The sequence below is a fragment of the Vipera berus genome (genome assembly GCF_964194415.1).
Source record: "Vipera berus genome assembly, chromosome: Z".
NCBI lineage: Eukaryota > Metazoa > Chordata > Lepidosauria > Squamata > Viperidae > Vipera > Vipera berus.
The window spans coordinates 709,728-734,686 of NC_138205.1; the positions used below are offsets into that span (position 1 = coordinate 709,728).

The 24,959-nt window shown below is 53.4% G+C and overlaps 1 protein-coding gene across 2 annotated transcripts; it reads right to left on the reverse strand.

The window, feature by feature from the left end:
* Window positions 1-1,404: 1,404 nt before the first annotated feature.
* Window positions 1,405-24,740, reverse strand: LOC308677185 (phosphatidylinositol 4,5-bisphosphate 3-kinase catalytic subunit alpha isoform-like). 2 transcript variants are annotated; one of them, XM_081343363.1, is made up of 23 exons: window positions 24,375-24,740; window positions 22,447-22,586; window positions 21,810-22,070; window positions 20,918-21,080; window positions 19,420-19,629; window positions 17,401-17,651; window positions 14,887-15,129; window positions 13,944-14,029; window positions 13,625-13,730; window positions 12,557-12,709; window positions 12,275-12,409; window positions 11,283-11,407; window positions 11,085-11,166; window positions 9,865-10,029; window positions 9,189-9,292; window positions 8,073-8,244; window positions 7,123-7,229; window positions 6,890-7,011; window positions 5,628-5,706; window positions 4,921-5,091; window positions 4,081-4,198; window positions 3,840-3,991; window positions 1,405-2,143 (listed from the first exon to the last, which is right to left on the reverse strand). In XM_081343363.1, exons 3-23 carry the CDS (start codon window positions 21,996-21,998, stop codon window positions 1,858-1,860), a joined length of 3,219 nt encoding a protein of 1,072 aa, XP_081199489.1. In that variant the 5' UTR covers window positions 21,999-22,070; window positions 22,447-22,586; window positions 24,375-24,740; the 3' UTR covers window positions 1,405-1,857. The 2 variants fall into 2 exon arrangements, with proteins under 2 accessions (XP_081199489.1, XP_081199490.1); XM_081343364.1 differs by lacking the exons at window positions 21,810-22,070; window positions 22,447-22,586; window positions 24,375-24,740 and adding an exon at window positions 21,256-21,310.
* Between the last annotated feature and the right edge of the window lie 219 nt (window positions 24,741-24,959).

Consider the following 24,959-nt stretch of genomic DNA (forward strand, 5'->3'; position numbering starts at 1 on the left):
GTGAGGGCCTGTTACGCGTCCCAGCTTCTGCCAACCTAGCAGTTCGAAAGCACGTAAAAATGCAAGTAGAAAAATAGGGACCACTACGGTGGGAAGGTAACAGTGTTCCGTGCGCCTTTGGCGTCTAGTCATGCCGGCCACATGACCACGGAGATGTCCTCGGACAAGCGCCGGCTCTTCAGCTTTGAAATGGAGATGAGCACCGGCCCCTAGAGTCGGAAACGACTTGCACGCGTGTGCGGGGGAACCTTTACCTTTACCTGGGCAAATTACCATCAAAGCGTCTGAAGCGAAAAATCTTCCGTTTTAAAGGTTGAAGTTTTACAACCACTCGTTTACTGACCGTTCAAAGTTACAACGGCACTGGAAAAAAAGGGACTTATGACCCTTTTTCACACTTAACGACCATTGCAGCATCCTGATGGTCACGTGATCAAAATTCAGATGCTTGGCAACTGGCTCGTGTTTACGACGGTCGCAGCATCCCCGGGGGTTTGTGTGTCACGCTATCCCCTTTTGCGACCCTTCTGACCAACAACGGGGAAGCCAGATTCACTTAACAATGGTGCTAGAGTCACTTAGCAGGGGCAAGGTTGTAAAATGGAGCAAAACTCACTTAACGACTGTCTCGGCTCAATTGCGGTCGTTAAGTCGAGGATTGCTTGTGAATTCATGCACAGAGGTCAGAGGCACCCCCCCCCCCAAATTGGGGCAGTGGATTCTTGGAGGGGGGGAGGTATCCCTGTTTTCTTGGCTTTTTCCAAATTGGTTTGCCATTGCCTCCTTCCTGGGACCAAGAGAAAGTGGCTGGCACAAAGTCACCCAGCCAGTTTTCCTGCCTAAAGCACATCTAGAATTCCCAAGCCTGACGACACCAACTTGGCTGAGGCTGGTCTGTACTTCCAAGCACACCGGGATCCTCCCAGACTAGATGACCTCCAAGGTCCCTTCCAACTTTATTATCATTATCCACGTAGCCTTTGATTAAAGCCAATTGGCCTCAATATAAATCGCCTTTTGTTGATTTGATCCTAGAGAACCACGATAGTCCGCAGGATCAAACATCTGGGTGGGTCTGGCGGCCCTATTGTCCTACAAATTTTATTTAAAAAAACAGAAATAATTTTATTAAATTTTATTACATTTAATAAAAGGAAACTTTATCAGGCATAATAAAGTCTAGTGTTACTAGATTTAACAGAATCAAATTTCATCCAACGTAATAAAATTAATAAAATTATTAAATTTAATAAAACCACCTTTTATTCTTAAAACAAACTTTTCATCGTAAAATGCGTTAGGCTCCGTCTGAGCCTTTGCATTTTGCAGCTCAGCAAGCAAAAAGGGATTTTTTTAAAAAAAAAAAAAGCAATAACCCTCTAGAGGCCGGCACACCTCCAAATGTGTGGGTTTTTTTTAAAATTTTTATTTGAAAAAGAGAGAGAGAAAAAATAATTATGTTTTTTTTCCTTTCTGACTCCAGACGTTTTCAAGTATTATCCTTCTCTTGATTGTTCTCTGGCAGGAAAACGACCCCGTCCTTCCTCCCTCTTGCTCCCCCCCCCAGTTTTTCCCAGGAAGCTTCAGGGGGAGAGGAAGGGTCTCTGAGCACAGGTCTCTGGGGTTGAAGGAGGCTGCGACCCCACTCCGGAGGATCTTTCCCAGCACTGTCCTGGGGGTCTCGGAGGGGGAGAGGAGGGCAGAAAGATCAGGTCCTCTCTGCTTCCTGAATCTTCTCCAGGTCTACCAGATCTTCTCGGCTGGTCCCAAGAGAGGACACGGACCACGGGGGCTCGGACAAATCAAGGGGCCGCCCTGCCTGAGCGAGGGTCCACACCACCCTCCCTGAACGGTGGGTCAGTCGTGGCTGGCCTCGCTCAGCGGCATGTGCCGGATGGTGTGGAAGATCCAGTCCATCTTGGTGGTCCATCCACCGTGGTGGGCCTCATTCATCTGCTTCGTGAAGTACTCCAGGGCCTCTTGCTCCGTCTTGTCCAGCGCCAGGGTCTTGCGCAGGTAGGCCACGTCGTCGAAGGACTGCAGCTCCGGAAGCCCGCTGCCCAGCATCATGGAGAAGAGGTTGATGAGCAGGTTGGCGTGCTGGCGGATGGTCAGATAGGCCTTGTAGCACATCTCCTGGAACCTGCCAGGAGGAGGAGGAAGACCGGCTGGCCGAGGCAGGAACGAAAAAAAATGGGGGTGGGGGGATCGCACCCCGAGACACACTGGGGCAGGGGTGGGGAACCTCGGCTCTTTTGTGACTTGTGGACTTCAACTGCCAGAATTCCCTGGGATTAATGCATTCCTTTTGATAGGTGTGCCCATTGTGGCCTGTTTACTCTCTTGTAATCCCTTCCTCTGCAATCTGTCCGCTCTAGGACGTAGGAGGAAAACAAACAGGCGTGGCTGGCTCAGGAATTCTGGGAGTTGAAGTCCACGAGTCATAAAGGAGGGCCATAGTTCCCCCATGCTGGCTGAGGAATTATGGGAGTTGAAGTCCACAAGTCATGAAAGACCCAAGGTTCCCTATCCTGCATGACTGGGGGAAGAGAAGAGGCCACGGGGGGGTCCCTGACCCACCTCTGGCCCTCCCGTGGGAGGGGACTCCCAACCAGAAGCAAAGGGCAGCCCATCCCACCTCTGGAAAGTCCTCCAGATGTTCAAGAACACAGAGGTCCATTCTAGTCCTCAATTTACAACCACAGTCGAGCCCTACAGTTCCATTGCTAAGCGAGACAACTACAGGGGTGTTTCGATGGTCATCAGTGTGAAAAAAACGGCCGTAAGTCCCTTCTTCCCAGTGCCCTTGCAGCTTGCAACGGTTGCTAAATGAACACTTGTAAGTCAAGGACAACCTGCCTACAAACCTGGATAGGTGGCTAGCCAGAGACCCCGCCCTGTGGTGGGCCTCCTGTCCTAACCAGGATGTCTGACCAAGGTTTCCCCGAAAGGGGACACCTTACATGGACTTAGGAAAGCCCACTGCCCCATTTTCCCCGGAAGGGGAGGGGCTTGAATGGGAAGGAGGGGGGGGTCTGCCTCCTCTCTGCTCCCTCCCCCAAGGCAGAAAGGTAGCCCTGAGGCTCAAAAACACCCATAAGATAAATAATCTGGGTCCGTTTACTGACCATTCCAAGTTACAGTGGAATTTTAAAAAAACTGATTTATGGCCATTTTCCACACTTACGACCGTTGCCGCCTCCCCACGGTCACAGGATCAGAATTCAGATGCTTGGCAACTGGCATGTACACGTGACAGCTGCAGGGTCCCGTGGGGCTCATGTGATTCGCTTTTGCGACCTTCTGACACGCCAAGCCAATGGGGAAGCCAGATTCACCTAACGACCGGGTTACTAACTTAACAACGGCAGTGACTCACTTAAGAACGGTGGCAAGAAAGGCAGCCCAACGGGGCGGAACCCACCGAGCAACTGTCTCGCTTAGCAACGGAGCTTCTGACGAGCAAAGTCAACGGAAGGAAGGAAGCCAGATTCCCAACCGGGTTACCCATTTAGCGCCTGCAGCGACTCGCCGGTCAAGCCTAGCGAGGAAGGTCGTAAAATGGGGCAAAACTCACTTAACAAACGTCTAGCTCAGCACCAGATATTTTGGGGGCTCAGTTGAGGTCGTAAACCGAGGACTTAACCTGTAGCTTCAAACCAGGATCAATCCAGGGCTCGTCCAAACCACAGCTTACTCCCGGGAGGGGGGGGAATGGAAGGCCTGGGAGGGGGCTGCACTGCTCAGAGAGGATCTGGGGGGGGGAATGAAGGCCCCGGGGGGGAGGTGTCGGGGGGGATGAACGACTTGCTTGGCGAGGACCCCCCCTCCGTGCCCACCTCTCAAACTCTTTGGTCTTGGTGCACTCCTGCACCCCTTTGCTGATGACGATGAGGAAGTCCTGGGTCAGGACGAAGGGCACTCGCTCCCGTTTGTACCCAAATTTCTTTTTCTTGTGGTCCAGGAAGTGTCCGAAGTCAATATGAAAGAGCTGGAGAGAGAGGGGGGGGGGAAATGGGTGGGTGGGGGTCTCGGCGTCAGCTCCCACGCCCAGCAGGGCAGCCGAGGGCAAGCACCCACCTGCCCATCGTCCTTGACCATGATGTTGCTGTTGTGACGGTCCCCAATGCCCAGGATGAAGGTGGCCACGCAGTAGCCCGCACAGGAGCGGGTGAAGAGGTCAATGGCCGCGTCGTATCTGGAGGGGCAAGGAGAAGAAGCAGCCTTGCAAAAAGGCCCACGGGGAGTCTGCACCCTCCAGGTCGTGGAGGTGGCCCCGAGGATGATGATGATGAAGAAGAAGGAGGAGGAGGAGGAGGAGGAGGAGAAGTAGTAGTAGTAGCAGTAGTAGTAGTAGTAGTAGTTGGAAGGGACCTTGGAGATCGTCTAGCTCAACCCCCTGCTCAGGCAGGAAACCCTATACTATTTCAGACAAATGGCTGTCCAGTCTCTTCCTAAAAACTTACACGGTGTTGGAGCATTCACAGACTTCTGGAGGCGAGGAGTTCCACTGGTTAATTGTTCTATAACGGTCAGAAAATTTCTCCTTTTGGATGCTTTTCCCAAATAAGAAAAACGGGACTTCCTTGGCTTGTTTTGCTTAAAAACCTTTTGCTTCTCATCCTAGAAGCGTCTCCCCTTCTGAAGAACTGAGGTGACTGGAGGCTTTTTAACCAGAGACTGGACGGCCGTTTGACTGAAACAGACTAGGGTTCCCCTGCTCGAGCAGAGGGTTGGACTAGACGACCTCCCAGGCCCCTCCCAGCTCTCTTCCGATCGATCGCACTGGGCGATTCTCTGAGCCAGCCTTGCAAGCTGCTTTCTGCCCACCCTCCTCCTGCTGAAGAGCCTTGTGGGGCCCCTTGGCACAGGGCCTGTGCGCCCCCTCCCCACCCAGCTCCCTCCCCCCCACCCACTGACCCTTCGCCCTTGTTCTTGTCCTTCAGCCAGTGATGGAGGGCGTTGCTGTTGAACTGGAGCGCCCCCTTCAGGCCGCCCTTGCACTGGATCTGCATGATGGTGTAGGAGCTCTTGACCACCTCGATCAACCCCACACAGTCCCCGATGGACAGGCAGCCGTAGGGCAGCATCCTGCAAGGAGGGGGGGCAGTCAGGCCCACAGCCCAGCCAGCCCGGAGCCCCAACCTCTGCGGCTGTAGGCCAGGGGGCAGAGAGAAGGAGGGGGGGGGGCAGGGGGACTTTGCAGGGTAGGACCGGCTTGAGCAGGGAGCTAGACTAGATGACCTCCAAGGTTCCTTCCAGCTTCTATTCTATTCTATTCTATTCTACTCTACTCTACTCTACTCTACTCTACTCTACTCTACTCTACTCTACTCTACTCTACTCTACTCTATTGGAAAAGCCCGTTTTGAGTCCAGATGGAGGCAGGAGTGTCCAGCCAGCTCCCTGCCCAGCACTGTCCAGTCTTAGGCTGGACTGTCCTGGACAGGACCCAGCCCTCTGCAGGCAGCGCCCCAGTCTCCTCTGGTTTCTCCCAGGACCCTGCCAGGCCTGGGGCTCTCTAGATGGGGGCTGTCCACCCAACAAAGTGGGTAACGGCTGGCTGACCCCCTCCCCCCTCCCCAAGGCTCTCCCTCCCTTCCCACCCCCCGAGTGATCCTTCCTACCGGAGATCCAGTCCTTGGTTCTGCCACATGCTCTCCATGATTCGTATGATCTGCAAGGTCAGCATGTCCTGCCGGAGATCTGGAAGGGGTCAAGCGAAGGGTGAGGGTCCCAGCACGCAGTCAGGGATGAGGTCAGGCTGATGGGGAGGGGGGGAAGCCACGGAGGCCAGGCTCCGAAAGAGGCTAGAGGGGCCTCCAGACCCACAGTGGGTAGGAGTCATATCCAGGGGGGACCCCAACATTTCCAAGTATCTTTTGCAGGATGCAAGAGAAGAAAGCCAGGTCGTTCTCCGTGGGGCTGCTGAACGGTGCCTCGCCCCGAGACCCCAATCCAGGCCCTTGATGCCATCAGAATAACAAGAGTTGGAAGGGACCTTGGAGGTCATCTAGTCCAACCCCCTGCTCAAGCAGGAGGGCCTAGACCATTTCAGAGAAAAAACCTTCCTAAAAACCTCCAGTGATGGAGCAACCACAATTTCCAGTGGCCAGTCGTTCCACTGCTCAATTTTTCTTGCCGTCAGGAAATTTCTACTTAATTCCCGGTTGCTTCTCTCCTGGTCTTAAGTTTCCATCCGTTGCATCTTTTCCTGCCTTCTGGTGCTTTGGAGAATAGGTGGAACCCCACCCCACCCCATCCTCTTTGGGGCAGTCCCTCAAAAACATCAGAAGACTTCTATCATGTCCCCCCTGGTCCTTCTCTTCATTAAACTAAAAGGTGAAGGTAAAGGTTCCCCCGCACAGGCATGCTAGTCGTTTCCGACTCTGGGGGCCGGTGCTCATCTCTGTTTCAAAGCCGAAGAGCCAGCGCTTGTCCGAGGACGTCTCCGTGGTCATGTGGCCGGCATGACTAGGCGCCAAAGGCGCATGGAACGCTGTTCCCTTCCCACCGGAGCGGTCCCTCCCTATTTTTCTACTTGCATTTTTACGTGCTCTCCAACTGCTAGGTTAGCAGAAGCTGGGATGAGTAACAGGCGCTCACTCTGCTATGCGGCACTCGGGATTCAACCTGCCAAACTGCCAACCATCTGATCGACAAGTTCAGCTTCCTAAGCCACTGAGCCACCGCGTCATTAAACTAGACACACCCAATTCCAGTCTCAACATCTTTTTGGCATCATGACGACCAAAACTGGGTGCAGGATTCCAAGTGGGGCCTTACCAAGGCATCGTAAAGCAGTAGTAACACTTCATTCTCTCCCTTGGGAACTGCCCTGCCCCCTCCCTCCCCCCACCCCCACCCCCGGCCCGGTTCTGACGCTCACCATCTCCGTTCTTAAAAATGATCTCGTGGTTGGTGAAGAGCAGTTCAGACATGATGTCCGGATTCTCCCAGTTCAGCCACAAGGGACGCTTGGCCGAGGACATGATCCGGCACTCGTCCAGCCTGCAGGAGAGGCGAGGCTGAGGTTGGGGGCCAGCTAGAAGACCCCTCCCCGATCTGGGCCACCTCCCACTGCCACTCCGCCCCCCAAAGGAGCCCTGCCTGGGCTCTCACCGGAGGTTGCCCAGCTGGTGGACAGGGTTGAGCGGGCAGATGAAGCCTTGCAGGGCCTCCATGTAGTCCGGCCGCCTCATCTGCTCCACCAGGAACTTCATCTGCATCTGAACAGAACAAAAATGGCTGTCCAGTCTCTTCTTAAAAATGTCCAGGGTTGGAATGGAATGGAATGGAATGGAATGGAATATAATATAAAATAGAATAGAATAGAATAGAATAGAATAGAATAGAATAGAATAGAATAGAATAGAATAGAATAGAATAGAATAGAATAGAATAGAATAGAATAGAATAGAATAGAATAGAATAGTGGAATGAAGAATAGAATAGAATAGAATAGAATAGAATAGAATAGAATAGAATAGAATAGAATAGAATAGAATAGAATAGAATAGAATAGAATAGAATAGAATAGAATAGAATATGGAAGGGAAGGGAAGGGAAGGGAAGAGAAGAGAAGAGAAGAGAAGAGAAGAGAAGAGAAGAGAAGAGAAGAGAAGAGAAGAGAAGAGAAGAGAAGAGAAGAGAAGAGAAGAGAAGAGAAGAGAAGAGAAGAGAAGCTGGAAGGAACCTTGGAGGTCATCTAGTCCAGCCCCCTGCTCAAGCAGGAGGACCTATATACCATCACTTCACGTGATCTTGAATCTATCTCTCTATTAATGCAGCCTAGGATTGCATTGGCCTTTTTGGCTGCTGCTGCACACGGCTGGCTAACTAATCCTCTACCAGGACTCCGAGGTCCATCTCACCGTTCCTGTGTTTGAGCCAGGTGCCACCTGCACTCTCCCTGTGCATTTGGTTTTTCTTGCCCCCTAGGAGGGCGGTGGAGGACAGGAGCCCCCCTCTGGGGCCATGGGGTCCCTCTGCACACCATCCCAACTCCTTCTCGTCCTTCAAGACAGTCTCCCCCCCCCACTGGGTTCCCCCTCCCCAACCCCGGGAGGCACCTTCTGGGTCTCGTCCTTCTTCTCTTGCTTAAGGATGTCGGTCAGATTGATGAGCTTCTCCATGGCCTCCACCTGCCGGTTGAGGTGCTTCAGGTACATCCCGCAGCCCCGGCAGAAGGCCTCCAGCATCAGCCCGAAGCGCTGGGAGATTGGCTTGCTGTGCATTTCCGACCTGGGGAGGAGGAGACAACCGTGCTTTAAGGGATAGGTGAGGACAGGAAATAGGGCAGGGGTCTGCAACCTTGGCAACATTAAGACTGGTGGACTTCAACTCCCAGAATTCCCCAGCCAGCATACTCATTGTGGCCCTGCTTACTCTCTTATAATCCCTTCCTCTCCAATCTCTCCACTTTAAGGGATAGGTGAAAAAAAACAGGCATGGCTGGCTGGGGAATTCTGGGAGCTGAAGTCCACCAGTCTTAAAAGTTGCCAAGTTTGAAGACCCCTGATTTAAATTAATAAGAGGTCAGTTCTTGCTTCACCCCTTATTCTGAGCTGCTCAATGACAGGGCTGCAATTACAGCTGAGTCCTCGGCTTATGACCACAATGGAACCCAACGTTTCTGTTGCTAAGTGAGACCGTTGTTGAGTTTTGCCCCATTTTAGGACATTTCTCACCACGTTCATTAAGTGAATCACTGCAGTTGTGGTCACACGGTTGTTAAGTGGATCTGGCTTCCCTGCTGGTCAGAAGGTCGCAAAAGAGGATCACTTGACCGCCCCTGGGACTCTGCGGCCGTCGTTACCATGAATCAGTTGCCAAGGGTCTGAATTTTGATCATGTGACCACCGGGATGGCACAACGGTGGGAAATAATCATAAGTCGTTTTTTTGTCAGTGCCACTGTAACTTCGAACAGTCACTAAATGAATTGTGATAAGTCGAGAACAAGCCTGCATTCCGAACTGCCAATTATCGGAATGGATGAATTGAACTGGGCCAGAATTTATTTGGGATGCTGTTTTGCTCCTTTTAACAGTTTTTTTTTTAAAAATAAAATCTTACCGCAGGAAAATCCATCTTAAAGACGGTAAAGGAACCAGGACCGGTTCCGGTTCACCCTGTCAATCTCCCGCAAGCCCCTCCCTCCAGCCGAGCTGCGTCCCCGGGACTCACTTCAGATGCCAGAAGTAAAAATGGCCGATCCTCTGGTTGGTGAGCGCCTTCATGGTTAGGAAGCGGGCCAGAGGGTTGTCCAGGTACTGCTCGTATTTGAGAACCTGGGAGAAAAGACCGGACAAGTCAAGAGACCGGGCCTTTCAGAGGGAGGGGGCGGAGCTGGCACGGGGGGGGGGAGGGAACCAAGGAAAGGAAGAGATCCTATTGACCGTAAAGGGACTCCTGCCCGAGCAGGGGGTTGGACTAGATGACCTCCAAGGCCCCTTCCAACTCTGCCATTCTGTTGTTGAGAAGAGATTGGAAGCGACTTTAGTCTGAAATAACATAGGGTCTCCTGCCTGGGCAGGGGGTGGGTCTAGATGACCTCCAAGTTCTCTTCCAACTCTCCAATTCCGTTCATCTGAAAGAACCTGCCTCTTTCCCCACTTCCTGGCGCCAGCAGAAGGCAGCTGGCAACGCTTCCTCCCCCACCCTCGCATTTCTGATCTCCCCAAAAACCATTCACGCCCCCCAGCACGACTGCAAGCCTTTCCCGCAACCGATCTCCCCCTCTTTTTTTTCTCTCTTAAGGCCCCAAGGCCCCGTTAGAGGTTCCCCCCGGGCCCTGGACCCCGAAATCAGCCCTCTTGCATCGCTCAGGAGAGGCGGGCCTGCCCCCCCCACCCCCGGCTACCTGCACCAGCTGGATGAGGTACTGGGAGAGCTTGTCGTCGGTCAGTCCCTTGACCAGGCACTTCAGGGCGAACTCGCGGATGACCGGATCCGGGAAGTTGCAATCCAGAAGCTCCATGGATAGCTCGGGCTTGATCAGCGGCCATTCCCGCAGGAGGCAGTACATCTGGGGGGGGGGGGCGGAGACAGGCGGGAGGGGGGGAAACAGAGAATGGTACAGTTCAGGGGTAGGCAACCTTGGCTCTTTTATGATTCCTGGACTTCAACTCCCAGAATTCCTGAGCCAGCATGGTGAAACTATGGCCTCCCCTTTAGGACTTATGGACTTCAACTCCCAGAATTCCTGAGCCAGCATGGGGGAACTATGGCCTCCTTGATGACTCATGGACTTCAACTCCCAGAATTCCTCAGCCAGCATGGGGAAACTATGGCCTCCCCTTTAGGACTTATGGACTTCAACTCCCAGAATTCCTGAGCCAGCATGGGGGAAACTTTGGCCCCCTTTAGGACTCGTGGACTGCCTGGCTGAGGAATTCTGGGAGTTGAAGTCCACGAGTCATAAAAGAGCCCAGGTTCCCCACCCCTGCTACAGCTCATGGCGGGGGTCTCCCAAGCCTGCCGGAAGGTTCCCAGTGCTGCCAACTCTACAGCGTTCTCGACTTATGGCCACAATGGAGGTCAACATTTCCGCTGCTAAGCGAAACAATTGGCTAAGTGAGTTTTGCTCCATTCTGCGACTTTTCTTGCTGCAGTTCTTAAAGTGAATCGCAAATGCTGGAGGTTTTTAAGAAAAGGGATTAGGAGAGCCGTTTGTCTGAAATGGAATAAGGTTTCCTGCCCGGAGATGGACTAGAAGACCTCCAAGGTCCCGTCCAGCTGTTATTTTGCAAAGGTTGCTGCCTGAGCAGGGGGCTGGGCTAGAGGACCTCCGGGGTCCCTTCCGACTCTGCTGCAACGGCTGGGTGACAAATGGTGGTAAGTCCCTTTTTCAGTGCCGTTGTAACTGTGAACGAATTGTTGTCTGTCAAGGACGGCCTGCAAAACCTGAGACGGCTGCTTTAAAGGGCATGGACCTCACAGCTGCCAATCAAGGATGCCCAGAGGAGCAGTTTGGGGCGGGGGGCATCTGCCTGCCAGGAGCCAAACCATCACTGGCTGCTCCCCCCGGCAAATCTCCCAGGGGCCCCAGCTGGAGCACGAAGGATGCTGGTCTGCGCTCACCTGGGCCACCTCGTCTCGCGAATTCCACTTGACGGACAGCAGCAACTTGGGCAGCGTCTCGGGGAGGTTGACGCAGTAGTGCCTGGAAGGAGAGGGGGGGCCGTGGAAGGCAAGGCCGGGCCGGGGGGGGGCCCCAGTCACGGCAGCTGTCCAGCCCCACTCGGCTGTCCGGCCCAGCCACCCACCCACCCCACTGACCGGTGGCGCCAAAGGAAGTCCTTCTCCTGCTCTGTGATCTCCGACAGGGGGTCCCGGTTGCAGACGTTGCGCAGCTGCTCCAGTTCGCTCTCGTCCAATGAGCTGTCGCGGGCCAGGCGGTTGCTCTGGAAGGGGGGGGAGAGATGTCAGCCCCCTCCCCTTTATGGATCACAGCAAGACAGAACCTGCCAGAACACCGTTTCCCAATTTTCAGGTGGGTGGACTTCAGCTCCCAGAATTCCCCAGCCAGCCATGCCTGTTTTTTTCCACCTATCCCTTAAAGCAGAGAGATTGGAGACGAAGGGATTATAAGAGAGTAAGCAGGGCCTCAATGAGTATGCTGGCTGGGGAATTCTGGGAGTTGAAGTCCACTCACCTGAAAATTGCCACGCTAGGATTCTCTGACCTAGTATCCCCCTCCCCACCGGGCTACAAGTAGTTGTCAGCTTACCACCACAATCGAGCCTAGAATTTCCATCGCTAAGCGAGATGGTTGGTAAGTAAGCTTTGCCCCATTTTGCGACCTTTCCTGCCACCGTTGTTAAGTGAATCTCTGCCCTTGTCAAGTCAGGAGCCCGGTTGTTAAGTCAGTCAGGCTTCCCCGCTGACTTTGCTTGTCAGAAGAGCATCCAGTGACCCCAGGGCACTGCGACCGTCATAAATACGAGTCGGTTGCTAAAGCACCCACATTCTGATCACGGGACCAGGGGGCATGCTGCAGTAGTCGTAAGTCTGAAAAATGCTGCCTTTTTCTTCACTACCGTTGGAACTTTGGTCGCTAAATGAACTGCCGTTAAGTCTGGGACTGCTTGTATAAGGCTGCCCACCCTACGAGGCAATGGACGTAGCTGGCTTTCCCCCTAGAATCTAGGCCCGAGAGGACCTCGGGGGTCTCTTTGTGAGACCCCCCCCTGCCCAGGGGATCCTCAGCCAAAAGGCTGCCCAGCTGGAGATGCCCTACTGCAGCCGGGCAGGGCATGTGGCCCCCTTACCAAGCCCACCATACAGTAGTTCAGGCCCAGCTCCCGCGACATGGCCCAGTTGGCGTGTTCCTCGATTTCGGCAGCGTCGGCAAATTTCACCGGGTGGCTGTACCAGGTGAATTCCAGTTCCAGGCACGGGGTCTCCTGGAGCAGCAAACAAGAGGTCAATCAACTCCCCCACCTCCTGAAAGCCGGGTACCCCTTTCCCCTCCCACCCCCACCCCCCGACGTGGAGGGTCCCACTAATCAGCCAACTCCCGAGGAAGTCAACCCCCCCGTGGGTGGTCTCACCTTGTTTGGATTGGAGCCCCCGACTCCGATGGGATTCAGCAGGTCCTCCAGGCCGTGAGGGACCGACCACAGGTTGAGGGCCATCTTGCCGGCCACCAGGGTGTCCTTGTAGTCAAAGAGGTTGATGTTGCCCCAGGCCAGGGGGCAGTGCTCCTGCGGGGGGGGGGGAAAGGGGAGAACAGGGTCAGGGAACGTCAGCCACCGTTCCTCAAGCTGACGCCGAGCATCGCTGAACCTTCAGCCAAGAGGCCTTTCCTGAAGGAGGGGACTGGGGCAGGGGAGGACGTGGAATAGGGCAGGGGTCTCCGACCATGGCAACTTTAAGACTGGTGGCCTTCAACTCCCAGAATTCCCCAGCCAGCATACTCATTGTGGCCCTGCTTAATCTCTTATAATCCCTTCCTCTCCAATCTCTCCACTTTAAGGGATAGGAGAGGAAAAAACCAGGCATGGCTGGCTGAGTTGAATTCTGGGAGTCTTAAAGTGGCCAAGGATGGAGACCCCTGGAACAGGGAACCCACAGTGAGGTGGAGAGCACAGTCACCCACCCTCAGCCAGGGGTTTTCAGCACAATATGTCAAAGATGGCAGTATTAGGATAAACTGTCTTGTTTTTTATCTGATTTTTTTCAACTATCAAAAGCAAGCAAGTACATTCAGGCAGTCCTCGATTTTACAACCACTCATTCAGTGACCGCTTTTAAGTTACAACGTCACTGAAAAGTGACTTAGGACCGTTTGTCACACTTAACAACCGTTGCAGCATCCCTGTGGTCACGTGATCCAAATTCGGACGCTTGGCAACGGACTCATCTTTATGACAGTCGCAGGGCCCCTTTTGCGACCTTCCGACAAGCGGAGTCCACGGGGAGCCAGATTCACCTAACAGCCGTGTGACGAACTTAACGACTGCAATGATTCACTTAGCAATGGCAGAAAGAAGAGGTCGTAAAATGGGGCAAAATGCAACCGTCTTGCTTAGCCACTGAAATTTGGGGCTCCGTCGTGGCCGTACGTGGGGCTTAACTGAAGTTCCGGTCCAACGGTGGGGCTGCCCGTCAACACTCACCTCCTTGGCCCCCTTCCGGCCCTTGACGGAGCAGATGGAGACGCAAAGGCGAGCCGCACGCGGCAGGTCGGTCAGGTAGATGTCGTACGAAAGCCACTCGTTCCACCTAGGGGCAAAACGGTGGCACTGGAATCAGCCGGGCGGCCAGACGTCCCCCCCCGCTTGGGGTCCCGGTTGTTTTCCTTTCCCTCCTTAAGGAGACACTGCCTCCCCCCCTCCCCCCAGGCTGGCCATGCCAAGGAGCTTCCTGCCCTCGCCGGGGCCCTGGGCACTGCTGGCCAGGGTGGGCACAGCGCCCTCTCCCTTCTCCCGCCCTTACCGAGGGTTCGAGCATGGCACGCGCTGAGTGTTGACGTTATCACAAAGCGGTTCCCCACCGTGGAAAATTCCCGTCCGGACATAGATCTAGGACAAAGGGAGAGCGGAATTAAAGGCTTTGCCGGCTTGAAATCCACTATGGGCAGCCCTCGACTTACAGCAGTTCATTTAATGACCGTCCAAAGTTACAACAGCCCTGGAAAAAGTAACCCCTGGCCCTTTTTCACCTTTACGGCTGTTGCAGCATCCCCAGGGTCACGTGATCAGAATTCAGACACTTGGCAACTGACTCCTATTTACGAGGGTTGCAAACTGCTGGGTGATCGACTTTTGTGACTTGCTGACGAGCAATAGTCCATGGGAAAGCCGGACTCACTTAACAACCACGTTACTTACTTAGCAACCGCAATGATTCCCTTAACAACTGTGGCAAGAAAGCTTGTCAAAGAGGGCAAAACCCACTTAACAAATGTCTTGCTTAGCAACAGAAATTTTGGGCTCAGTGGTGGTCATAATTTGAGGACTATCTGTAGTTACTTCCTCTCCCAGTGGTTGAGGATTATGGGCGGTGACACCTAGCATTGGTAGCAAACTATTGAAGACTGAGGAGGGTATGCAAGCCGGCACATCCTTCTATACTTGTGAGCAGCCGATGGCTACGAGAGGGAGCTTCGCTCTGCTCCGGTGGGTCCCCCATTCCGGCATTCCCAATCAGCTAAGTGCCTCAATCTCTTTCCCTGCTGTTTTTCAGGGACCCACATCTAACTGACCGGGATCATGTGGGGTGAAATGCAGAGGCGGTCACTTCAGCCAATAAGAAGCTGCTGCTGTCAGGTCAACACAACTGACCTTATACGAAAAGATGGAAACTGACCGGGCTGCTGAGCCAGATCGAGGAACCCCCGAATAACTTCAGGAGGCGGCGTGGCCCTAAACTCGCCCACCTTGTCTATGTCCCTGATGTTCACGTTCACGTAGGTGGCGCACAGGATCTTGATGCGCAGGAGGCTGTTGATGGACCAGAGGGACTTGGTGGGCGTGTCTCCGTTCACGTGCGAGGAGGTGGCTGACCGGCGCGCGTACGAGGGCAGCACGAAGACGTTGGCCGGCAGCTGGCTGTAGAGGCTCTCCTTGCTCATCAGCATCAAGTGGGGGAGGCGGCCGATGGCGATGCAGTTCCTCATGTACTGGAGGAAGAGGGGAACACTGGAGGTCAGGAGAAAGAGAGAGCAGGCAGCGCGCCAAGACCCCACAACAGCTTCAGCAAAGATTTGGGCCCGATTCGTTTATTCGTCCATCTGGCCACCTCTTCCTGGCCACTCCTGCTCTGCATGTCGGAAGAGAGCCACCCAGAAGAGGACAAGGAAGAAGAGACAGCCCTTCAGCTAGCCTCACCGTCCCCCAGCCCCGTTGCCTTCGGCAGCCAACCCCACCCCACAGAAGGTGGTGCAGCTCTTGAGGGGGACAGTCACGGAGTCTTTTTACCCTGGCTGTGGATTCTGCAGCACCCAAAGCTTCCGGGCTCCTTTTGAAAGGGACCCCGGAATGTCTGGGGCCACTGGATGCAAAGGACGGACCTTTGATTGGAGCAAGGGGGTCCACCAGGCTGACAAGGCGAGGCATGTTAAGGGTCCCGTTGACCAGGAATCATCGTCTGGTCTGGTGGGACCATGAAAAAGGGCCTTCTTGGTGACAGCCCCTTCTCTATGGAACATCGTGGTATGGTTGGCCTCCACCCTTTTTTCCCAAAGGCCCTCTGAAAATTTGGTTTGGTCAACGGGCCTGGAGTCACCTATATGTGGGTTGGGTCACCCTATAAATTTCATAGATAGATAGATAGATAGATAGACAGACAGACAGACAGATAGATAGATAGATAGATAGATAGATAGATAGATAGATAGATAGATAGACAGACAGACATGATAGATAGATTAGATATAGATAGATGATAAATAGATGATATAGATAGATAAGATAGACATAGATGATAAATAGATGATATAGATAAATAGGGACGCGGTGGCACAGTGGGTTAGGACGCTGAGCTTGTCAATCAGAAGATCAGCAGTTTGGCGGGTCGAATCCCAAGTGCCGCGTAGCAAAGTGAGCGCCTGTTACTCGTCCCAGCTCTGCCAACCTAGCAGTTCGAAAGCACGTAAAAATGCAAGTAGAAAAATAGGGACCACTACGGTGGGAAGGTAACAGTGTTCCGTGCGCCTTTGGCGTCCAGTCATGCCGGCCACATGACCACGGAGACGTCCTCGGACAAGCGCTGCCTCTTTGGCTTTGAAACGGAGATGAGCACTGGCCCCTAGAGTCGGAAACGACTTTACCTTTACCTTTATAGATAGATAAGATATATATAAATAGATGATAGATTAGATAGATGATAGATTAGATATAGATAGATGATAAATAGATGATAGATCAGATAGATAAGATAGGATATATAGATGATAGGTAGATATAGATTAGATATATATAAATAGATGATAATTAGATATATGATAGATTAGATATAGATAGATAGATAGATAGATAGATAGATAGATAGATAGATAGATAGATAGACAGACAGACAGACAGACAGACAGACAGACAGACAGACAGACAGATAGATAGATACCGGTAGATAAGAATTTTTTGCTCTGAGCGGGGAATGGCCTCAAGGCTTCCCTTGGACCCTTCTCTCTTCAATCTAGGAAGCTGGCCTTCCTCTTCTTCCTCCTGTTCCTCCTCCCCCTCCAATGCATATTAGAATTACTACTTAGAGCAGGACTCTCCAAACACTTTAAAACTCCCCTGGGACTAATGCCTTCCTTCTGATAGGTATACCAATGGTGGCCTATTTACTCTCTTGTAATCCCTTCCTCTGCAATATCTCCACTCTCTGTTCTGCTCTAGGAAGTAGGAGGAAAAAAATGGCTGGCTGAGGAATTCTGGGAGTTGAGGTCCACAAGCCTTAAAGTGGCACACTCCCTTGACACAACCACAGGGGCTCCACCAACACTCTTGCCCCTAGCTTGGGGGGGGGGGAACAGCAGTTTTCAAAGTCCTCCAGTCCTGGGGTCCCCAACCTGTGGACCGGTACCGGGCCACAGCATGTCAGCAACTGGTCCGCACAAACAAGCAAAGCCCCATTCACGGGCTGCAGGCAGCACACAAAACCACGCACTCTCCAGTCCGTTGGAAAACTTCTCTCCACGGAACCGGTCCCAGGTGCCCCAAAGGTTGGGGAGCTCTGCTCCAGACCACCAGCAGGATGGGAGCTGAAGGACTTCAGGGGTGCGTTTGTGTGTGTGTTTTTGTGTCTGCCGTTCCAGAGCGAGAAGACCCGCTTCCTGGTTCCTGGGAGGTGGGCCTGTTGCATCGACTGGACCCCGACGGCAACAGGAGCCCCCCCCGCAAGTGCTGAGAAAGGCCGTCTGCAGCATCAGAATGGGGGGGGAGCTCACCTTGTACTGGCTGAGGGGGTACTTCTCCAGCAAATACTCATCGCAGCCGCAGACCTTGAGCAAGTACTTGCCCTGGTACTCCTGCACGCAGAGGCGCAGCTGTTCGGGCGAGAGGTGCATGCTGCGTGTCTTCTTCCGGATAGCCTCGGCGATCACCTGCTCAGGCAGCGCGTCGTGCGGCGTCTTCAGGGTGTATTTCTGTTTGTCGTTGTTTGGGGACACAATAACCCAAATGGTCACTATGATCCGACCTTCAGGAAGGGGGGGGAAAAGCAGGACAAGCAACGGTCACTCGGGTGCGTCCGCGGGAGGCCAAGCGCGGGAGAAAATAAAATCAAGGGGAGGGGAATTGGGACTTATTTGTGGTTGCGCGACAGCCACAGCTCCGGGATTGTTGAAAATGTAAGCTGCACCAGAGTTATGCCGGTGGTAAGATGGGCAAGTCAATACATTTTACAAATTGGTTGATTAATTAATTAATTAATTAACCTGGGAAGGTCACAACTGACACGAGTTTCGTCTTTTTTGCAGGAATCGTCCTGTTCCCAGAAGCATTTTAGAAAACAAATGGGAAAATCTTCTCGGACCTGATCCTTTTGTTTTATTTATTGACTTACAACACTTTTATGCTCCTGTGATCTAAGTCCTCTCTAAGCCCTGATCGGTCAGCACAACAGATCAGGGGATCTCCAAACTTGGCCCCTTTAAGACTTGTGGACTTCAACTCCCAGAATTTCTAAGCCAGCCATGCCTGTTTTTTTCTCTCTCTCCTACTTCCTAGAGCGGAGAGATTGCAGAGGAAGGGATTACAAGAGAGTAAACAGGCCACAATGGGTATACCTATCAAAAGGAATGCATTAGTCCCAGGGAATTCTGGGAGTTGAAGTCCACAAGTCTTAAACTGGACAACTCTGGAGACCCCTGCAATAAATCACAATTCTAATTCTGACCCCTCACGATAAATACAGGGCAGCTTCAGCCCATAAGGTAGCATTTGTGGAGAGTTGTCTTATTCAGACAGCCAAATCATTCCATCTACAGGCATTCCCCAAGTTATGACCGCAATGGAGCCTGCCCATCGTGGTCAAAATTCATAAAAGAAATCCAACAAGCACGCCAGACTTTTCCGACCTTTTTAGCTACACACCTCAAGCAAGTCTAAAGTTGATAAGTGAATGGCATGGATCTTAAGAGAGCCAATGGCAAAACTGTCGTAAAACACAGTCACGTGACTGTGGGACACTGCAAACAACCAACTAGGGTCCAGTTGTGACTCCCCAAAATTTGGTCACATGACTGCAGGAAGGCAACTGTCAGAAGTTTGAGTCCAGATTGTAAATACGTCTGCCGGGACTTTGAAGGTTTGCTAAGCAATTGGCCTCAAGTTGACCCCGGCTTGTGAAGCTCTGGAGTCATCTTTATACAGTGAGTCCTCTACTTACGACCACAATGGAGCCCAAAATTTCTGTCGCTGAGACATTTGTTCAGTGAGTTTTACCCCATTTTAGGACCCTTCTTGCCACAGTTGTTAAGTGAATCCCTGACTAACAGGGTTGTTAAGTGATACCTGGCTTCCCCCCATTGACGTTGCTTGTCAGATGGTCGCAAAAGGGGATCACATGACCCCGGGACGCTGCAACCATCATAAAGACGAGTCAAGCGTCTGAATTTGGATCACGTGACCTGGGGGGGATGCTGCAACGGTCGTAAGTCTGAAAAATGATCCAAGTCACTTTTTTTCAATGTAACTTCCAAAGGTCACTCAAGGAACGGTCGTAAGTTGAGGACTGCCTGTAGATCTTTGCAAGCTTTGGGAAGCCGAGGGCCACTTTGGGGCACTCCTCCTGTCAGATGTCTGGGGACCCTCTGCAAGGGATTTACACCTGGGAGAGGCAGCACTGAGCACTGCCAAGAACCACATATCGGGAATAAACGGCGCCTTGTGTTGCAGCTGGAAACAAACTGGAAACTGAGGCAGCTTTGCTTCCCCCCACCGGCCGCCTCCCCCGCCCGGCTCACCTTTGTCTAGCTTGCTGTACAGGTGTTTGGGCAGGTCGGGGCTGGATTCCACGTTGGGGGGATAGACGTACAAGGCCTGGCTTTGGGGTCCTGTGGAGCCTCTCGTCTCCACCGCTTCGCGGCAAACGGACAAGATGTTGCGCCGGAATTCCTGCACCTCGGGGTCTTTCACCAGCTCAAATTCGCAGATGGGCATCCCAATGGCAAACCCTTTGAAGCGAAGATTTTGGTTAATTTGTTGATCAAAAGTATTTATTTGTTCTCTTTTTTTTTAACGCTCCTCAGAAGACTGCAAGGCCGGATGCCAAAGGGGGAAAAAAAATGAAACCCAGAGAAAAGGGAAAACCGGACAAGGATATTAAAAAATAAAATAAATGTGCATTACAAATGTGAATTCACTTTTTTTAAAATATTCTAGTCTAGTTCTGTTTTGCCTCTGTTTAATGGTTTTTTTTCCTTTTGTATTTTGTATTTCAATATTTTGAATGAAATAAGAAAAAATGGAGGGACAAAAATATATATATATTGGACGCTTGTCTTACCACAGAGTAACTCTGGGCAGCTTAGAATATTAAAAGGATAAAACTGTACAAAACCTATACAGATATGAATAAAATGCTGTAAAAATATAAATACTTAACATTAACATCCGCTGTATTCTAACAGAATTGTTTTTAGAATAGAATAGAATAGAATAGAATAGAATAGAATAGAATAGAATAGAATAGAATAGAATAGAATAGAATAGAATAGAATAGGAAGAGAAGAGAATAATAAAATACATAATAGAATAGAATAAAATATAGAATAGAATAGAATATATATAGGATAGGATAGGATAGGATAGGGTAGGAATGGAAGAAGAGAAGAGAAGAGAAGAGAAGAGAAGAGAAGAGAAGAGAAGAGAAGAGAAGAGAAGAGAAGAGAATAATAAAATACAGAATAGAATAGAATAATAAAATATAGAATAGAATAATAGAATATATATAGAATAGAATAGAATAGAATAGAATAGAATAGAATAGAATAGAATAGAATAGAATAGAACAGAACAGAATACAATAGAATAGAAGCTGGAGGGGACCTTGGAGGTCTTCTAGTCCAGCCCCTACTCAAGCAGAATAACCTATAACGTCTCAGACAAGTGACTGTCCAGTCTCTTCTTAAAAACCTCCAGTGATGGAGCGCCCACGATTTCTGGTGGCCAGCGGTTCCACTGGCTAATCGTCCTCACTGTCAGGAAGTTTCTCCTTAATTCCAGATTGCTTCTCTCCTTGGTCAGCTTCCAACCGTTGTTTCTCGTCCTTCCCTCTGGTGCTTTGGAGAATAATTGACACCCCCCCCCTCTTCCTTGTGGCAGCCCCTCAGATACTGGGCTGATCTGATTCATCAGAGACCGGGATCAATGGGGAATGCCGGACCACGAATCGCGTGACGCAGGTGACCTTCCTTCTCCCCCCCCCGCCGCCCAGGTGTGGCGGGCCTGGCCTGGACTCACCGATCTCCCGGTTGAGGATCTTCTCCTCCCGGTTCCCCACGGGCTCAACCACCTTCAGGATAGGCTGGAAGAGGCGCAGATCACAGAGACGCCGAGACTCGTCAAAAAATTCTTCTCGTTCGGCTTCTTGGGTGACCCCCACAAAGATGTAGGACGATTCCTCCTGGGTGGGGGGAGGCAAAACCGAGGCAAGAAGGGATTGGGGAGGGCTAAAGCAGCCCCCAGAAACAGACTCCCCTCTTTCCATATGGGCAAGTGCTCGACTTACGACCGTTCGCTTCGTTCAAAGTCACAACGGAATGAAAAAAAAGAGACTTAGGACCATTTTTCACACTTACGACTGTTGCACGTGAACAAAATGAGGATGCTCGGCAACCGACTCACATTTATGACGGTCGCAGGGTCTCCCGGGGCCACAGGATCCCCTTTTGCAACCTTCTGACAAACAAACACAATGGGGGGGGGGAAGCCGGATTCACTTAACGAGCATGTGACTCGCTTAACAACCCCAGCGATTCACTCAACAGCTGTGGCAAGGAAGGTCGTAAAACGAGGCAAAACTCGCTTAACAACAGTCTCAACGTGACCACTGAAATTTGGGCCTTAACCGTGAGCCGGTTGCCAAGCGTCTGAATTTTGACCGTCGGGATGGCTGCGACGGTCATTAGGCGTCAAAAAAATAGTCCTAGGTCACTTTTTTCAGTGAACGAATGGCTGTAAATGTTGTAAAGGTGCACATTTTGAAGCCTGCGCATTCCTCCCCAAACAAGGGTGTGTGTGTGTTTCTGATTCTCGCGCCCTTCTCTTGAGCTCCTCAACTACCCTCCAATAAATCGGTGCCCCCCCTTTTGGTTTTTCACCTGGCCAGGTGTGTCACCTGCCCTGGGCTCACCTGCAGCAGGTGGAAAAGCGGGTACTTCCTGGCCTCCTTGAAAAGGTCCTGCTTGATGCCGCGGAGCGTGGCCTCCCGCAGGCACTCCAGGGTGACCACCATCCCGTTGGGCAGGCAGCAGTCGACCATGATCCGTGGGGGCATGAGGTGGAGCCCCCACAGCTCCCCGGAAGACGGCCGGGGCGGCATGGCCACGGGCGGGAGGGAGGCTCTCGGCACGTTGACGGACTTGCGGCTGGGGGTCAAAGCATCCCGGCTCACCTGGGGGGGAAGGAGGAGGAAGAGGGTCTGCTGAAGCTAATCAGGGTTTCATGACCCAATTCGTTAATATCCTCTGTGTGTGGGGGGGGTGTTGCAGGGGGGAGGAGGAACAAGACTGTGGGGGTCCTTGATGCTCTCAAAGCTGGGATGTTCTCCTGCAGACGTTTCATGACCCAATTAGGTAATATCCTCAGTGGGGGGGGGGGTTGCAGGAGGGGGAGGGGGAGGAGGAAGAGGAGGAAGAACAAGACTATAGGGTCCTTGGTAATATCCTGGGGGGGGTTGCAGGAGGGAGGAGGAGGGGGAGGAGAGGTGAACCCAACAGAGTGCCCAGGGCCCATCCAGCCGCAGTCCCCCCCCCGCTCCGGTTACCTACCCGGGAGGAAGGCAGGAGTGGACGATGGGCTGTGCAGATGTGCCAGAGAGCAGGCCTTCTCTGCAGGGACCGGCCAGCCTGGTCTCAGGAGCCCACAACACTTGTCATCTTTGTGACTCCTACAAAGCCAGCATCAGTTGCTAGGGAGACAGGGAAGATGCAAAGATGAAAGGAAAATAAATGCATAAAAATTTAAAAATCAAGATAAAAAGACCTTAGAAATATGTGGGTTTTGTTAAGCTAGACAACCCAATAAGCTCCTGGCTGATCGTCCTCCACTTACGACGACAATTGAGTCCAAACAGTTGTTAAGTGAGCTTTGTCTCATTTTGCCACTTTCCTTGCCACCGTGCTAAAGTGAATCACCCGCAGTTGTTAAAATTAGTGACACGGCCGTTAAGTGAATCCGGCTTCCCCCACTGACTTTGTTCATCAGAAGGTCGCAAAAGGGGATCACGTGCCCCCCCCCCGGACGCTGCAACCATCATAAATACGAGTCAGTTTCCAAGCTAATGAATTTTGATCCGGGGACCCTGTGGATGCCACGGTCCTAAGTTGCTTTTTTCAGTGCCACCATTTTAACTTTGGTCACTAAACGAGTGGTTGTAAGTAGAGGACTACCTGCCTTGCCTTACCAGATCCTTCCAACGTTCTTAAAAATCCAGAGGGACGTTTGGAGATGCTTGGCTGCCTCCAAAGGGCAGCCCAGGGCAGCCCCAGGAAGCGGTTATGATGTCATAAAATGCTTTAAGGTCATTTCCACGTCACCAAATCTGCCCAATTTCAGTTCCACGGGAGTCCCGAATTCAGGATGCAGGTATCCCCTTGGAGACACCTCGGCTGAGAAAGGGGTCCGGCTGGCTGCCGTGGGCTGAATTTGAGGAAGGGGCGCAAAAGGTTTCCATTCTGCTGGGCCGCAGGGGGTTGGACTAGATGACCCGCAAGGTCCCTTCCAACTCTTGTTACTCCGTTATGGGTGCTCTAACCCCGGAGGTTTTCAAGAAGAGACTGGACGGTCATTTGTCTGGAAGGGTCTGGGGTCCGTCTCCTGCTTGAGCAGGGGGGTGGACTAGAGAACCCCCGAGGTCCCTTCCAAGTCGGTCGTTCTGTTAAAATGTTGACTCAATTTTAGTTCTAGTTTTTCTTCGGGCTCTTTTTAATCGAAGGGGACGGATTGTTCCTGCGTTACCTTCCTCCTGCCGCAGACACCCCCCCACCCCCGGGTCGGGAGGTGAGCCTGAACAAGAGGGATGCTCAGACGTTCCGTGGCCCTCCGGAAGCAGCGAGTTCAGACGTCGCGGGCAGGGATGGGCAGGCAACCCGCAGGAAAGGGGAGTGGGGGAGTCAGGAAAGAGGGCATAAAACGGGCGTTGGTGCGAAAGGCGGGCGGGGGGTTTCAGCCTCGCCATCAAGCGGGGCGCCATCTTGACTTTTTTGACCCCGGTGGACCCCGGTCTGGAGGCCGCGGCGGTCGAGGCCCGATCCGGACCCCATCCAGACCGGGGGCCGGCAGAGCTCGGCCGCGACCGCCTCTCCCGATCGGCCCAGCCAAGCAAGTCTCCGCCAACGTTCAAACGCGGAGCCGGATTTAACTTGGAGCCCAGATCCGGGCCTGGCCGGGAGGCTTCGCACGACCGGTTCACACGGCCGGAGCTGGGGGCGCTTTTCCTGGGGGTCCGTCCCCACAGCGAAGAGGGGGCGCCGGGAGGGTCCCGCAGACAGGCGGGCGCGTCTGCCCCGCGAGTCCCGGCCAGGCGCCGCCGCTTCCCGCGGCGGAGCCTCCGTGGGAAAGCGCAGACACGCGAGGGGGGAGAGATGCCGGGAAGCCTCCGGCGCGGGACACGGGCGGGGGGGGCGTCCCCGGGTGACCCCCGCCCACGCCCCCCGCAGCCCCCCTCCGGCGAGCCACCGGCAGCCCCGCTACTTACTCCGGGGCGGCGGCGGCGGCGGCTGCGTCACAGAGCTCGGCTCCCCCGCCGGACCCCGCGCCCGCCGCCCGGCATCGCTGCTCGCCGGCCCGGGGAGGGGAGCGCGGCCAGGCCGCGGGGCCGGAGAGCGGGGGACGACCGGGGGGACCGGAGCCCGGCGCGGGCAGGGAGGCCGGTGCGGGAGGGGCGATGCCCGGTGACAGCCCGACCCTCCGCTCGGCTCTCGGCGGCGGCTCTGCCGCTGCTGCTGCGGCGACGGCTGCGGACAAAGAAGGCGGCGGCGCTCCGAGGCTCCCGGCTCTCCTCTCCTCCGCCTCGGCCGGGTCACCTCCTCCCGCCGGGGCGGCGCTGCTGCGGCACCGGCTCTCCCCCGCCCCTTTCCCGGCAGAGCTGCTTCTGCAGGCGCCCGAGCCGGCTCCGGGGGCGCCGCTCGCACGGCTGGCAGGCAGGCAGGCAGGGGGCGGAGCCCCGCCCGGGAGGGGGGTCTCCCCGCAGGGAAGGGCCCCCTCCCTCCCTCCCTCTCCCGCCCCGCCCCCGCAGAGCGCAGCCGGGCGGGGGTCCCGGTTGGTGGGGCCCCAGAAGCCC